The sequence below is a fragment of the Lepus europaeus genome, chromosome 18 (assembly GCF_033115175.1).
Source record: "Lepus europaeus isolate LE1 chromosome 18, mLepTim1.pri, whole genome shotgun sequence".
NCBI lineage: Eukaryota > Metazoa > Chordata > Mammalia > Lagomorpha > Leporidae > Lepus > Lepus europaeus.
The window spans coordinates 70,173,479-70,187,464 of NC_084844.1; the positions used below are offsets into that span (position 1 = coordinate 70,173,479).

The 13,986-nt window shown below is 43.6% G+C and overlaps 1 protein-coding gene and 2 pseudogenes across 14 annotated transcripts in view; 2 read left to right on the forward strand and 1 right to left on the reverse strand.

Moving 5' to 3' along the window:
• The window catches only part of LOC133777341 (zinc finger protein 717-like), a 100,060-nt gene extending 96,125 nt beyond the window's left edge, over window positions 1–3,935 (reverse strand). For 5 of the 14 annotated variants that reach the window (XR_009868532.1, XR_009868525.1, XR_009868530.1 and 2 more), the window contains exons 1-2: window positions 3,648–3,935; window positions 1,852–1,982 (exon numbers count right to left, since the gene is read on the reverse strand). Coding sequence is in view for 1 of the 14 variants with exons in the window: in XM_062216871.1 (XP_062072855.1) it covers window positions 1,852–1,926 (75 nt within the window). In the remaining 13 variants the exon portion in view is untranslated. The remainder of the gene's footprint in view (window positions 1–1,851; window positions 1,983–3,647) is intronic. The other 9 variants (XR_009868533.1, XR_009868536.1, XR_009868531.1 and 6 more) reach the window with 5 other exon arrangements.
• A 1,508-nt stretch (window positions 3,936–5,443) lies between these two features.
• LOC133746613 (unconventional myosin-Ib-like) lies at window positions 5,444–13,525 on the forward strand (annotated as a pseudogene).
• LOC133776797 (mineralocorticoid receptor-like) lies at window positions 6,713–8,828 on the forward strand (annotated as a pseudogene).
• Window positions 13,526–13,986: the final 461 nt, after the last annotated feature.

The window sequence follows — 13,986 nt, forward strand, 5'->3', positions numbered from 1 at the left end:
GAAACTCAAATTATAACCAAATATCATTATCTACTATAAACTATAATCTTTATATTGAGAGTTAGGAGAAAAATATGTTCATTCCCTGTGAAGAAACCAACCTGGGGTGGGCATAGTGGGTTAAGCCGCTGCCTGCAGTGCCAGCATCTCACACAGTACTGGTTGAAGATCTGGCTGCTCCATTTCCAACCCAGCCCCATCCTAATGCACCTGGGAAAGGAGCAGAGGATGGCCCAAGTGCTTAGGCCCCTGTCCCCAAGTGGAGACTAGGAAGAAACTCCTAGATCCTGGCTTCAGCCTAGCCTAGCCTAGCCGCAGCCATTGCAGCCATTTGGGAAGTGAACCTATTGATGGAAGATCTCTCTCAATCTAAACTTCTCTCTCAGTAAGTATGCCTTTCAAGTAAATAAAAGAAATCATGAAAATAAACCATATACAATGTAGTATTTTGGCACAGAAAACTTTTGATAAACTGTAGATGAGTGTTCCCACATTAATGCAATTCAGAAAGAGGATTCCTTTCTCCCAACCTGTGGTAGACATCAATGAATGTCATCAATGGGAAGATGAGTGGACAATATCAGACTGCTTCCTCACAAGGTACCTTTCCTTAAAGCCATCACTGCTATGTTACCAGATTATGTTCTCATGTGAAATATTTGTCTCACAGATTTTGAGTACACTGCCAGAAACTGACAGCAGTGCAGGGACTGAAGTGCCAAGGACAGCCAGCTAGGGAGATGAAACTAGGAATCTATTCTTGGCTGCTCCCAAGTCCTACTAACAGGGACACAGTATGCTTGCTCATGAAACGGTTATACAGTTGTTTCATGGGTGTGAAGCAGCTCTGCCCAGCAAAAACACAAACCTGCTCGTCCATTCACAAGTGCTGTGATAGGAAGTGCCCAGGTCCTTGGGTCCCAGCACCCATGTGGGAGACCTAGGAGAAGCTTCTGGTATCAGATTGGCACAGCTCCGGCCATTCTGGCCAATTGGAGAAGTGAACCGGCAGATAGAAGCCATCTCTCTCTCTGCCGTTCTTTCTCACTCTGTGTAACTCTGATTTTCAAATAAATAAATCTAAAACATAAATAAAGTAGTAACTTGGTGACAACAACTTTCTATAAGAACATGTGAAGCACTCAAACACAGTTTGTCACATAAAGTCAGCAACACTTTTCAAGGGCACACCTTTACTCCACTATGTGGGCATCTCTGTGGGGGGAGAGGGACATTTTTTTTCTTCCCCTCTTCTTTCTTACCCCTCTCACAGTTATAATTTCTATAGATGATTCCACAGACCAGCCTCTGAAAATGTAGAATATCCTCCCATGACAAAAATGTCATGGGTTTAAACACAGAACCCAAAATAAGACAAGTATTTGGCCTTCTCGATTAAACACTGGGGAATGTAAGATAATCAGTGGATCACTCGGTAACTGTAAAGACCTGGGCAGAGAAAAACTGCTACTTTCTGTATTTATGACTTTGTAATTCTCCACGTTATGCAAACTCAGATTAAAATAGCTCCAGTTAGTGGGCAGCACTGAGGCAAGAGTGACTACTCTCTACAAATGCTATTCTCTACAGAGTCAGCAAACCATATGGGCGCTGGTGGTTAGAATCCAGGCTACTCCAATTCCCATCCAGATCTCTACTGTGGCCTGGGAATACAGAAGAAGGTAACCCAAATCCTTCATCCCCTGCACCTAGGGGTAGGAGACCTGGACAAAGCTCCTGGCACTTGGTTTTGGATCAACACAGCTTGAGCCATCTTTCTCTACTTCTGCCACTTTGTAACTCTCCCTTTCAAATATATAAATAATTTTATAAAAAAAAAATAGCTCCAACCTGGAAGAAGCTCCTGTCTCCTGCCTTCGGATCAGCACAGCTCTGGCCATTGCCGCCAAATGGGGAGTGCACCATCAGATGGAAGATCTTTCTCTCTCTCTCTGCCTCTCCTCTCTCAGTGTAACTCTGCCCTTCAAATAAATAAATAAATATTTAAAAAAAAATAGCTCCAGTTATTCACAACACAGTAAACTTGTGTTGGGGACACTCTCCCCCTCCCTAATAGCTCTAGGCATGGAAAGGTGCTTGCATAGCCTCTTGCCCTGAGGGCTGAAACATTGTGCGATAACTAAAGAACATCCTGTGGTTAAGATAACATGTGCCTGCTTGCAATAACTATGTCCTGCCACCTGACCTTCAACCCTGAACAGATCCTGAAACAGCTCCTCTTTTCCACCCCCTACTGCTTCCCCTAAGAAGTATATAAACCCCTGTGTAAAAAATAAACTTTGCAGCTTGATCAGAACTCTTGTCTTGCTGTCTTCCTTGTGTCTCCTGTCCCTTTCATTCCTCCTTCTAGGTGCTTGGCCCTAGTTGACATCCTGAGGCATGGGGCAGACTTGCATTAATTTTAGTTCACTTGTCACTTTGCAAAGGGATCAGCAGCAGGTAAAACAGCTGACAGCCGTGCTAACAGAAGCAAGAAGAGCTGAGGACAGAAAATGAAAAGCAGCCAAAGAAATCATCAGCTATGATTCCATGACCTTGCAGAAGAAATATGGCCACAATCTGAGACAAAGAAAGAGAAGTGGACCCCATCCAACACAAACCTTGAAAAGTGGATGTTCACAATTAACGAGTGAAACAGCTGCCCACTGAAATCTTGTCTAGGGAGGGAAGATGCCCTAAGTTCTGCTTCTGTAAACTCCAGTCATAAATCTGTCCTGATAAATCTGTCCCTGGCATCTCTTTTACAAACATACTGGACCCACCGACCTTTGGAAATGTGCTCCTAAGTCATGTAGGCTGCATTTAAACCCACCAGTACTATAACAGCTGAGGTATGATGCTGATGATCCTATACATATTGTAAAAGCTGAATTTAGGCTCAATTCTCAGGAAATCATTGCAGCTGAGCCCAGGGCCATTAATATAAACTCCCGGGATCCTCCACACTCTCTGTGCCTGTTTGAAAGAAGGGAGTTTTCCCACTCCAGGTTTCTGCAACAGCCTCAAATTCCAGATTGGAAAATCGGATAATTAAATACAGAAATGGGATCAATCCCCAAAGCTACTGCACACGCTTTCCCTCTGGGAAAAAGCTGAACACGCAGGGCCACACCCAGCAGGTGTGTCCGCGGGGACCCCACCAGGAAGATGAGCTGCAGGATGAGAGCAGTGGGGCAGATCCTAGTCAGATCCTCCTTCCCACCCCTCTGCTGCCCCAGGCTCCCTGCTGAAGGCCATGCAGCCCCACCCCGCAGGAACCAGCCCAGGAAACAGCAGGAGGCCTGGCCAGACTGCATTCTAAGACCACCTGCAGTGGGAACGCGGCTTATTTAACTGGAGAGCAGGAGTCTCCCCGCCTTCCTTCCCTGTGCTCTCTGCTGCCTTGCGTGTGCAGGTTCCCAGAACGCTGCCCTCTCCCCGCTGTAACCGCTAAATAAAGCACATTAGGGACAGGCCGGACGCTGGGAGCCTGGGAAGCGGAGGTGGGAGACAGAACAGCCCGGGTCCCAGCCCTGACCTCGGGGAAAGTTGCCATGATCGCTGAGAAGTAAGTGAGCCTCACTGGGGGCCTCCAGCCACCCTGGCACCCACCCTTCTCCCACACGCGTCCCCGCCCCTTCCTGTACCCCAAACCTGCTGCAGGAAGTCCCGGGAGCAGGTACCCTTTCTTCCGGACACACGGGGAGCGAAGCGGGGCGTGCGGGGCAGAGTCCCTGGCACGCGGGATCCACAGGCAAACGATGAAGAGGGAATAAGCAGGAGGCAGGCTCAGGGTCAGCGCTCGGAAACCGCCTGGGATCGCACGTGCAGAGCAGGAGATGTAGTAAATCCGGGCGAAGGAGCAGCACAGCCCTCAAGGCCGACCCCGAATAGGAAATGAACTTCCTATGGTCCAACTCAGAGCCCCATGGAAGGGCACTAGCAGGCGCATGCGCACAGGCACTCGGAACGCAGATTACGTCAGAGCTCCTGGGGCCTCTGGGAAACGGAGTCCAGGCCGCAGCATCCCAGAGACACCAGCTGGCCCTCCCCAAGGGCTGCAGACTGGGTGGGTGCCCACCACCAGAGGTCGTTGGCTTTTTTTAAGTCCCACCTTCCTGTCCTTCTCACCCCAAAATCTCAAGGATCAGTTGCTGTTCTTCCTTTCCTGAATCAGAATTTACAGAGTGACACCCACTGCGGCCACTGACCCCAAATCCTGGCTCCCTCATAACCTCCGTCTCTTCCAGAAAAATCTTATTTACTGTCTTGTTCCTGGAAACTTCTCCCAAATCATAGATGACAATGTAACTTTTTTTTTTGCTAAGAATTTCTTTATGAGAATAATATTTTTAGGTACAAAATCAAAATTCCCAGAATATTTTCAATGAATGTTTCTGGTTTATAAAAGATAAGTGAAATTCAATTACACAGAGAACATATGTTTTGATTGTGAAACCCAGCAGACAAATGCAATGACACAGCTTTAAATATAAAAATACAGTTTTGATCCAGTAAATGACACCAAATTAGAACGATTTTATTATTTAACATCATGTCAACGTATGTACATTATCTTACCAAATAAGAAACAATTTGATCCCAAAGTTTAAAATGTAGTTTCCAAAATGAATCCTTATTAGAAATTTGAAGGAAAAAAAGTCCTGCAAATTAACACAAACTTAATTTTAATCCTTGACTAAAGAATGCACCCTGTACCAATCACCTCTCTCATACAGAAATGTATATTATAAATAAAATTTTCAAAAAGATTTTGGATGTTTTATTGCACATCATACAGAATGCTTGCCATTATCTGAATGGCTTTTAGCCATTCCCTGTGTTAGCTGTTTAAAGCCTATACTCAAATGTGCAGAACACTGCAGGTACTATCACATCCAGCGCCTGGGAGCTTGGGAGGCTGAGAAGCTGGGAGGAAGGAGAGCTTGGGGATAATGCTGCCATTAACTTTTCCCTCTTTGCCTATTTTGCTTAGAGTTTCTGTGTTGCTACCATTTTGGTATGTTCATAATTTTTAAACTTTTCCACATTGGAAGAACAGAATTCTGGAAAATTACCAAAATGGATTTTTTTTTTTTTAGTGCAGAGAAACCATGCCAGCTCTGACAAATTTCCTCAAGAGCCCATTGATTTTAATCAGTTTTGTGAAAAATTCAGTGAGCTTTCCAGCCTGCCTCCCATGCTCTTCTTGTGGAATTAGGAGTGGAAAAATGGGCCTTCCTGCAAAATTTGTTTACCTCTAGTAATTTATTTTGAAGCAGTGGCTTTCTGTGAATAGCTCAAAATGATCTGGGCACAGATTTCCACGAAGAGATAGGTTACTACAAGACAAGCTGTTTACTTGGGGAAACACTGCTGATTTCAACGAGATCACACAGTTGAATGTAAAATCCACTTGAATGTATTTACATTAATGGAGCACATGACAATGGCCAAGATGGAGGTGAAGACCTCACTTCTGGACAATATGATCGGAGTTGGAGATATGGTTCTTCTGGAACCTCTCAACGAGGAGACTTTCATCAATAACCTCAAGAAGCGTTTTGACCATAATGAAATCTATACTTACATTGGAAGTGTGGTTATATCTGTTAACACATACCGGTCCTTGCCCATCTACTCACCAGAGAAAGTGGGAGATTACAGGAATAGAAATTTTTATGAGCTGAGCCCTCACATCTTTGCCCTGTCAGATGAAGCTTACAGATCCCTACGTGATCAAGATAAAGACCAATGTATTCTCATTACTGGGGAAAGTGGAGCAGGAAAAACAGAGGCCAGTAAGCTCGTTATGTCCTACGTGGCAGCCATTTGTGGAAAAGGAGCCGAAGTGAACCAAGTCAAAGAACAGCTCTTGCAGTCCAACCAGGTCCTGGAAGCTTTTGGAAATGCCAAAACTGTGAGGAATGACAACTCCTCGAGATTTGGCAAATATATGGATATTGAATTTGACTTCAAAGGGAACCCCCTGGGAGGAGTGATAAGTAACTATCTTTTAGAGAAATCTCAGGTGGTTAAGCAGCCGCAACTTCCACGTCTTCTATCAGCTGCTCTCCGGGGCCTCGGAGGAGCTCCTTAGTAAACTTAAACTTGAGCGGGATTTCAGCAGATACAACTACCTGGGTCTGGACTCGGCCAGAGTTAATGGAGTGGACGACGCAGCAAACTTCAAAACCGTTAGGAATGCCATGCAGATTGTGGGTTTTATGGATCACGAAGCCGAGTCTGTGCTGGAGGTGGTGGCAGCGGTGTTGAAATTGGGGAACATCGAGTTCAAGCCCGAATCGCGCGTGAACAGTTTAGATGAAAGCAAAAGCAAAGATAAGAACAAACTAAAAGAAATTTGCGACTCCCCCTCCGGGCTCTCTCCCGCCCTCTCTTCCTTCCTCCCTCCCTCCCTCCCTCCTCTGCCCGCCCTGGCCCTGCCCCTGCCCCCTCCTCTCAGCCCCTCCGCGCCAGGGGTGTCATTGGGTCCGGGAGATGCGAGCCAACTTCAGACTGCTCCGAGGAAGCCCGTGCAGTCACCTGGGTGCGAGAGCGCAACTGCCTCGGGCTCTCCCGCTGCAGGGAGAGCAGCGCTCACTGGCCTGGATGTGGCTGGATCTCGGGGGGCTCTGCAGTAGGGGTGTTGTGGCGGTGGCAAGCGCTGCAACAGGTAGACGGCGAGAGACGGACTCTGGCCGAGGCAGCTATGGAGACCAAAGGCTACCACAGTCTCCCTGAAGGTGGAGTCAAGTTTCTCAGACTGTGGAGCAATCTACCCTGTGATCTACAGAGAGGACCGATGAGAACAGCTACATGGAGATTGTCAATGTGAGCTGTGTTTCCGGTGCTATTCCAAACAACAGTACTCAAGGAAGCAGCAAAGAAAAACATGAACTACTCCACTGCCTTCAGCAAGACAGTAATCAGTCTGGGATTGTAACATCTGATATTAAAACTGAGCTGGAGGCCAAGGAAATTTCAGCAACTGTAGCTGAATCTATGGGTTTATACATGGATTCCATAAGGGATGCTGACTATACATATGATCCACAGAGCCAACAAGGCAGTGTGAGTCCAGCCAAGATTTATCAAAATGTTGAGCAGCTGGTAAAATTTTACAAAGAAAAGGGCCATCGCCCTTCCACTCTCAGTAGTGTGAGCAGACCCTTGAGGTCATTTATGCCTGACTCTGGGAGCTCCATGAATGGTGGGGTCATGCGTGCCATTGTTAAAAGCCCCATCATGTGTCATGAGAAGAGCCCCTCTGTTTGCAGCCCTCTGAACATGCCGTCTTCGGTCTGTAGCCCTGCTGGCATCAACTCTGTATCCTCCACCACAGCCAGCTTTGGAAACGTCCCAGTGCACAGCCCTATCACAAAGGGAACTCCTCTGACATGCTCCCCTAACATGGAAAATCGAGGCTCCAGGTTGCACAGCCCCATACACGCTAGCAATGTGGGCTCTCCTCTCTCAAGTCCATTAAGTAGCATGAAATCCCCGATTTCCAGCCCTCCAAGCCATTGCAGTGTAAAATCTCCGGTCTCCAGCCCTAATAACGTCACTCTGCGATCCTCTGTGTCTAGCCCTGCAAATATCAACAACTCAAGGTGCTCTGTTTCCAGCCCTTCCAACACAAATAACAGATCCACGCTTTCCAGCCCAACAGCCAGCACTGTGGGATCTATCTGTAGCCCTATAAACAATGCCTTCAGCTACACTGCTTCTGGCTCCTCTACTGGATCCAGTGCAAGCTGGGATGTGGTTCCAAGTCCAGACACACACGAGAAAGGTGCTCAAGAGGTCCCTTTTCCCAAGACTGAGGAAGTCGACAGTGCCATGTCCAATGGTGTGTCCGGCCAGCTTAACCTTGTCCAGTACATAAAACCAGAACCAGATGGAGCCTTCAGCAGCTCATGCCTAGGAGGGAATAGCAAAATAAATCCAGATTCTCCATTCTCAGTACTGATCAAGCAAGAATCAACCAAGCATTCATGTTCTGGCACTTCTTTTAAAGGGAATCCAACAGTAAACCCATTTCCATTTATGGATGGCTCGTATTTTTCCTTTATGGATGATAAAGACTATTACTCTCTATCAGGAATTTTAGGACCACCTGTGCCAGGCTTTGATGGTACCTGTGAAGGCAGTGGATTCCCCATGGGGATTAAACAAGAACCAGATGATGGGAGCTACTACCCAGAGGCCAGCATCCCTTTGTCTGCCATAGTTGGTGTGAATTCAGGTGGACAGTCTTTTTACTACAGGATTGGTGCTCAAGGTACAATATCTTTATCACGATCGGCTAGAGACCAATCTTTCCAACACTTGAGTTCCTTTCCTCCTGTCAATACCTTAGTGGAGTCATGGAAATCGGACGGTGACCTGTCATCTAGAAGAAGTGATGGGTATCCGGTCCTAGAATACATTCCAGAAAACGTGTCAAGCTCTACTTTATGAAGTGTTTCTACTGGATCCTCAAGACCTTCCAAAATATGTTTGGTGTGTGGGGATGAGGCTCAGGATGTCATTATGGGGTAGTAACCTGTGGCAGCTGCAAAGTTTTCTTCAAAACAGCAGTGGAAGGGCAACACAACTATTTATGCGCTGGAAGAAATGATTGCATCATCGATAAGATTCGGCGAAAGAATTGTCCGGCCTGCAGACTTCAGAAATGTCTCCAAGCAGGAATGAACTTAGGAGAAGAGGAATATTTGGAAACCAACCAATCCTGTTTATCCACACCACCATTGACCTTATTTCCTTTTTTCATTATTGAACTTTGCCAAATACTTCCAATGTATCATAGTGCATTCCAACAATGATGTGGGTATTAAGCCATTTTACCCTGAGAATTTCATTATTTGTATTAAATCTGTGATGGTATGATCCTCTTGCTTGTTTTTTCATCAGTATTGTCCATTTTAGAAAACACTTCCCTGTTTTCCCTCATGATGCCTGTAACTTGGAATCCAATATTTTGAAGATATACAAACAAATCATAACCAATGAATAGACTGTCAGAAAAACAGTCTGATTGTGGATGCTCTACCACTTGTGTAACTGTCTCACTCTCAAGCACACAGGTCACAACTTGTCAACAAATAACCACCAGAGGCAGCACATCAGTGTTTATCAGGCAGCAGTGCAGTGTATACCTCTATGCAGTAGACATCGTCCCAGTGTCCTAGTTATACGACAGCTACTTTAGAACATTGATAATTTGGAATACGGTGCACTCTTTGAAATAAAATGACAACATGGTTTTAGAAAATCCTCTCATGAATGCTTTTCTTATATTACATTGCAGCTATATACATAATCTTTAGTTGAACAGTTAGTAAAACTAATTTTTGCAGAAGAGTGTATCAGTTTCACAATGAATTTTAACATATTTTCAAGTGCTCTAATCATTCACCAATTATTCTTCAAAAAAGAATAATTCTAAAGACATAGTAGTTATTTCAAAGTTACTATAAATTGCATATTTATTGCTTAGTTTTTGTTGGTATCCTAAGTATAGGATAATGGGATATAATGGGTTAACCAGATAGGAATACATTTCTAACTTTCAAGGTAAATGTAATAAAAGAAGACCTGTATGAAAAAAACCCTTTCAAATGTTATGCTCACCAAAAGAGTGGAGAGAGTAAGAGAACAGAACCCAGTGCAAAATGGTTTAATATCCATGGATGAGAAGATTCAACATCCTAAAGGTATACGTTTTCCCTAGGGTAGTTTGTAAATATAACACAATCCTAAGAAAAATACGAACTAATCATTCCAAGTGCCTAAATAGCCAGAAAAATTCTATAAAAGACAAATAATGTGGGGAACTTGCCTTACCAGAGAGTAAAACAAACTGTCTTACTACAGTAATTAAAATATTCTGTGGTGTATGTTTGTCAGGCACATCAACATAAAAATCAAAGAATAAATCCAAGTAATAAGAGAGTTTTGTATGTAATAAAGCTAACATTTCAGATCAGTAGGGAAGAGATAGATTATCCAATAAAAGTATTGTGACAACTGGCTACCCATCTGGAAAACAAACCAAGTTGCATCTAGACTCTTACTACACACCAAAATAAATTCTGGTGCTACACAGATTTAAATTTTGAAAAATAACCACAGAAGTACTGAAAGAAAGCCTGGACTTTTTTATTCTAAGTCTAGAAGACCTTTCTAAGTATGAAATAAAGCCAGAAGATATGAAAGTAAAATATTGAGAAAATCAACCCTACTTACAAATCAAAGACATTCAGTAAATAACTGGTGGGAAACACCTGCAACTTACAAAGGATTGGGTTCTGTCATTTATGAGGGCTTCCTACAGTTCCATAAGAAAAAGAAAGCAACTCTGTAGAAAAAGTGATTAATATGAACAGAACGTTCACATATAAAAGCAACTGATTCTCAAAACACATAACAGGACTCTGCAATCAAAGCAAGAGGAATTAAAAATGTAATAAAGCTTTTTTACAAATTAGCAAAAAATAGACCATTCTGATAAGATTGTTTGAGAGTGTAGAAATAAAGTCAAACTCAGTTGTGATGTCATGCATTTTTGGTGAGAGTACAAATTGGTACAACCGTATGGAAGACAATTTAGTTAGTTCAATAAAATGTTACAAGACACATACCCCTTGACTCAGCAATTCCATTTTTAGGAATTTAAGTATATTCTTGCCATGTAAGAAATGATATGTACATAAAATATTCATTGTAGCATTGTTAAATATTCATTTGTTCAGGAATGATTAAATAAATATACCCTTTGATATTAATAAAAATAAATGGAAATCTATATGTCACCAATGTGAACTGATCTTCAATGTATTGTATTGCAAAAAAAAGTTGCAAAATCCTATATGCTGAATGTCTTGAGTTGTATATCTATTTTAGAAAAAGAACATATATAGAAGATTCTAAAATGATACACAAGAAACTGACAGTAGTGGCTATCCCAATAGAGAGGTCTTGATGGGGATGGGTAGCAAACTAATTATAATCATTCTCTTCTTTGCCTTTGAATTTCTCATTGTACTGTGAGCATGTGTTGTGTACACATTTAAAAGAATGAAAGCTCTGAACTGTTAAAAAAAAAAAAAAAAGAAATTTGCGAGTTGACCAGCATTGATCAGTTGGTCCTAGAATGAACATTCAGTTTCTGAACAGTTGAGGCCAAGCAGGACAAAGTTTCTACGACCCTGAATGTGGCTCAGGCTTATTACGCCTGGGATGCACTGGCTAAAAACCTCTACAGCAGGTTGTTTTCATGGCTGGTAAATTGAATCAATGAAAGCATCAAGGCACAGACCAAAGTGAGGAAGAAGGTCATGGGTGTTTTTGACATTTATGGCTTTGAAATTTTTGAGGACAGCAGCTTCGAGCAGTTCATTTTCAATTATTGTAACGAGAAGCTGCAACAAATCTTCATCAAACTTACTCTGAAAGAAGAACAGGAGGAGTACATCCGGGAGGACAGAGTGGACTCACATCAACTACTTCAATAATGCTATCATTTGTGACCTTATAGAAAATAACACAAATGGAATCCTGGCCATGCTGGATGAAGAGTGCCTGAGGCCAGGCACCGTCACCGATGAGACCTTCTTGGAGAAGCTGAACCAGGTCTGTGCCACCCACCAGCACTTTCAGAGCCGGATGAGCAAGTGTTTTTGGTTCCTCAATGACATGTCCCTGCTGCACAGCTGCTTCCAGATCCAGTATTACACTGGCAAGATGCTCTACCAGGTGGAAGGATTTGTTGACAAGAACAATGACCTTCTCTACCGAGACCTGTCCCAAGCCATGTGGAAGGCCGGTCACGCCCTCATCAAGTCTTTGTTCCCAGAAGGGAATCCCACCAAAATCAAGCTGAAGAGGCCACCTACAGCTGGCTCACAGTTCAAGGCATCCATGGCCACCCTGATGAAAAACCTACAGACCAAGAACCCAAACTATATCAGGTGTATCAAACCGAATGACAAAAAGCTATGCACATCTTCAGCGAGGGTCTGGTGTGTCACCAGACTAGGTACCTGGGTCTCCTGGAGAACGTCCGGGTGTGGAGGGTGGGCTATGCCTTCAAGCAGGCCTACGAGCCCTGCCTGGAAAGATACAAAATGCTGTGTAAGCAAACCTGGCCTCACTGGAAAGGCCCAGCAAGGTCTGGTGTGGATGTTCTGTTTAATGAATTGGAGATTCCGGTGGAAGAATATTCCTTTGGTCGATCAAAGATATTCATCTGAAACCCAAAAACATTCAAATTAGAAGACCTGAGGAAGTAACGGCTCAAGGACCTGGCCACTCTGATGCAGAAGATTTATCGGGGGTGGAAGTGCCGTACCCACTTCCTGCTCATGAAGAGAAGCCAAATTGTGGTTGCAGCCTGGTACAGGAGATACGCGCAACAAAAGAGATATCAGCAGATCAAGAGCTCAGCCTTGGTGATTCAGTCTTACAGTCCGGGCCTGGAAGGCTCGGAAAATCCTGCGGGAGCTGAAGCATCAGAAGCACTGTCAGGAGGCACCCACGACCATCGCCACCTACTGGCATGGCACCCAGGCAAAGGGAATTGAAACATTTGAAGGAGCAGGCTAGGTAAGGTACTGGACTGAAGGTACGCAGGGAGTACCAGAAATTCTTCAGAGCCAATGCTGGAAAGAAAATCTATGAGTTTACACTTCAGATAATTGTGCAAAAATACTTTTTGGAAATGAAAAGCAAGATGCCTTCCTTATCTCTGATAGACAAGAATTGGCCATCAAGACCTTACCTCCTCTTAGATTCTACTCACAAGGAGCTCAAAAGGAATTTCCACTTGTGGAGGTGTAAAAAGTACAGGGACCAATTCACAGACCAGCAGAAACTTATTTATGAAGAGAAAGACAAGAAGGCTTTATATCCATTCAACGTTGGGTAACCATTCCAAGGGGCTTACCTAGAAATCAACAAGAACCCCAAGTATAAGAAACTCAAGGATGCCATTGAAAAAAGATCATCATTGCTGAAGTTGTGAACAAAATCAATCATGCTAATGGAAAGAGCACATCCCAGATTTTCCTCTTAACAAATAATAATCTCCTGCTTGCTGATCAAAAGTCTGGACAAATAAAGTCAGAGGTTCCCCTGGTGGATGTGACCAAGGTATCCATGAGCTCAAAAAACGATGGCTTCTTTGCTGTCCACCTCAAAGAGGGCTCAGAGGCAGCCAGTAAAGGGGACTTCCTCTTCAGCAGCGATCACCTGATTGAAATGGCCACCAAGCTCTACTGTACGACTCTCAGCCAAACCAAACAGAAGCTCAATACTGAAATCTCCGATGAGTTCCTGGTACAATTCAGACAAGACAAAGTATGTGTGAAGGTTATTCAGGGCAACCAGAAGAATGGGAGTGTCCCCATGTGCAAGCGAAAAAACAACTGTCTCCTTGAAGTCGCTGTCCCCTAACTGGTGCGGCCTCTGTGGTTTCACAGACTTGTGTCTTTGTAATAGTGCAATTTGGTTTTGTTTTTGTTTGGGGTTCACTGTATGTTTGAGAGTCGCCAAAGGCCAACTGTTAGAGTCCTTTGGCAAAATAAAAATATTTGACTAATCAATTTTTACTATTGAAATAGTTTTAACACTTCAAGTAAACATTCTGTCCTGGGACAAGATCATAGAAACTAACAATGTATTTCCATGTCCTATGTGTTCCTTATTTAGTTACCATGTTAGGTCTCTGTACCTAAAACCAACATATTACCCATACATCATTAATACGTATAAGTGTAGGAAGTGGTCTTAAAAACAGTGTATTCTTTCATCCAATATTTATTGAATGCCTGCCGCGTGCTAGGCACTGTGCTAGATGGTATGAAAACTTGCTGAGAGTCTTTATTTTTAGGGCCATCACATTGGGACTGGTTTGTGCTGGTTTAATGATGGCTAAGGTTTGAAAATGTTGAAACTAAAACAATAACTGTTATGGGTGGGCAG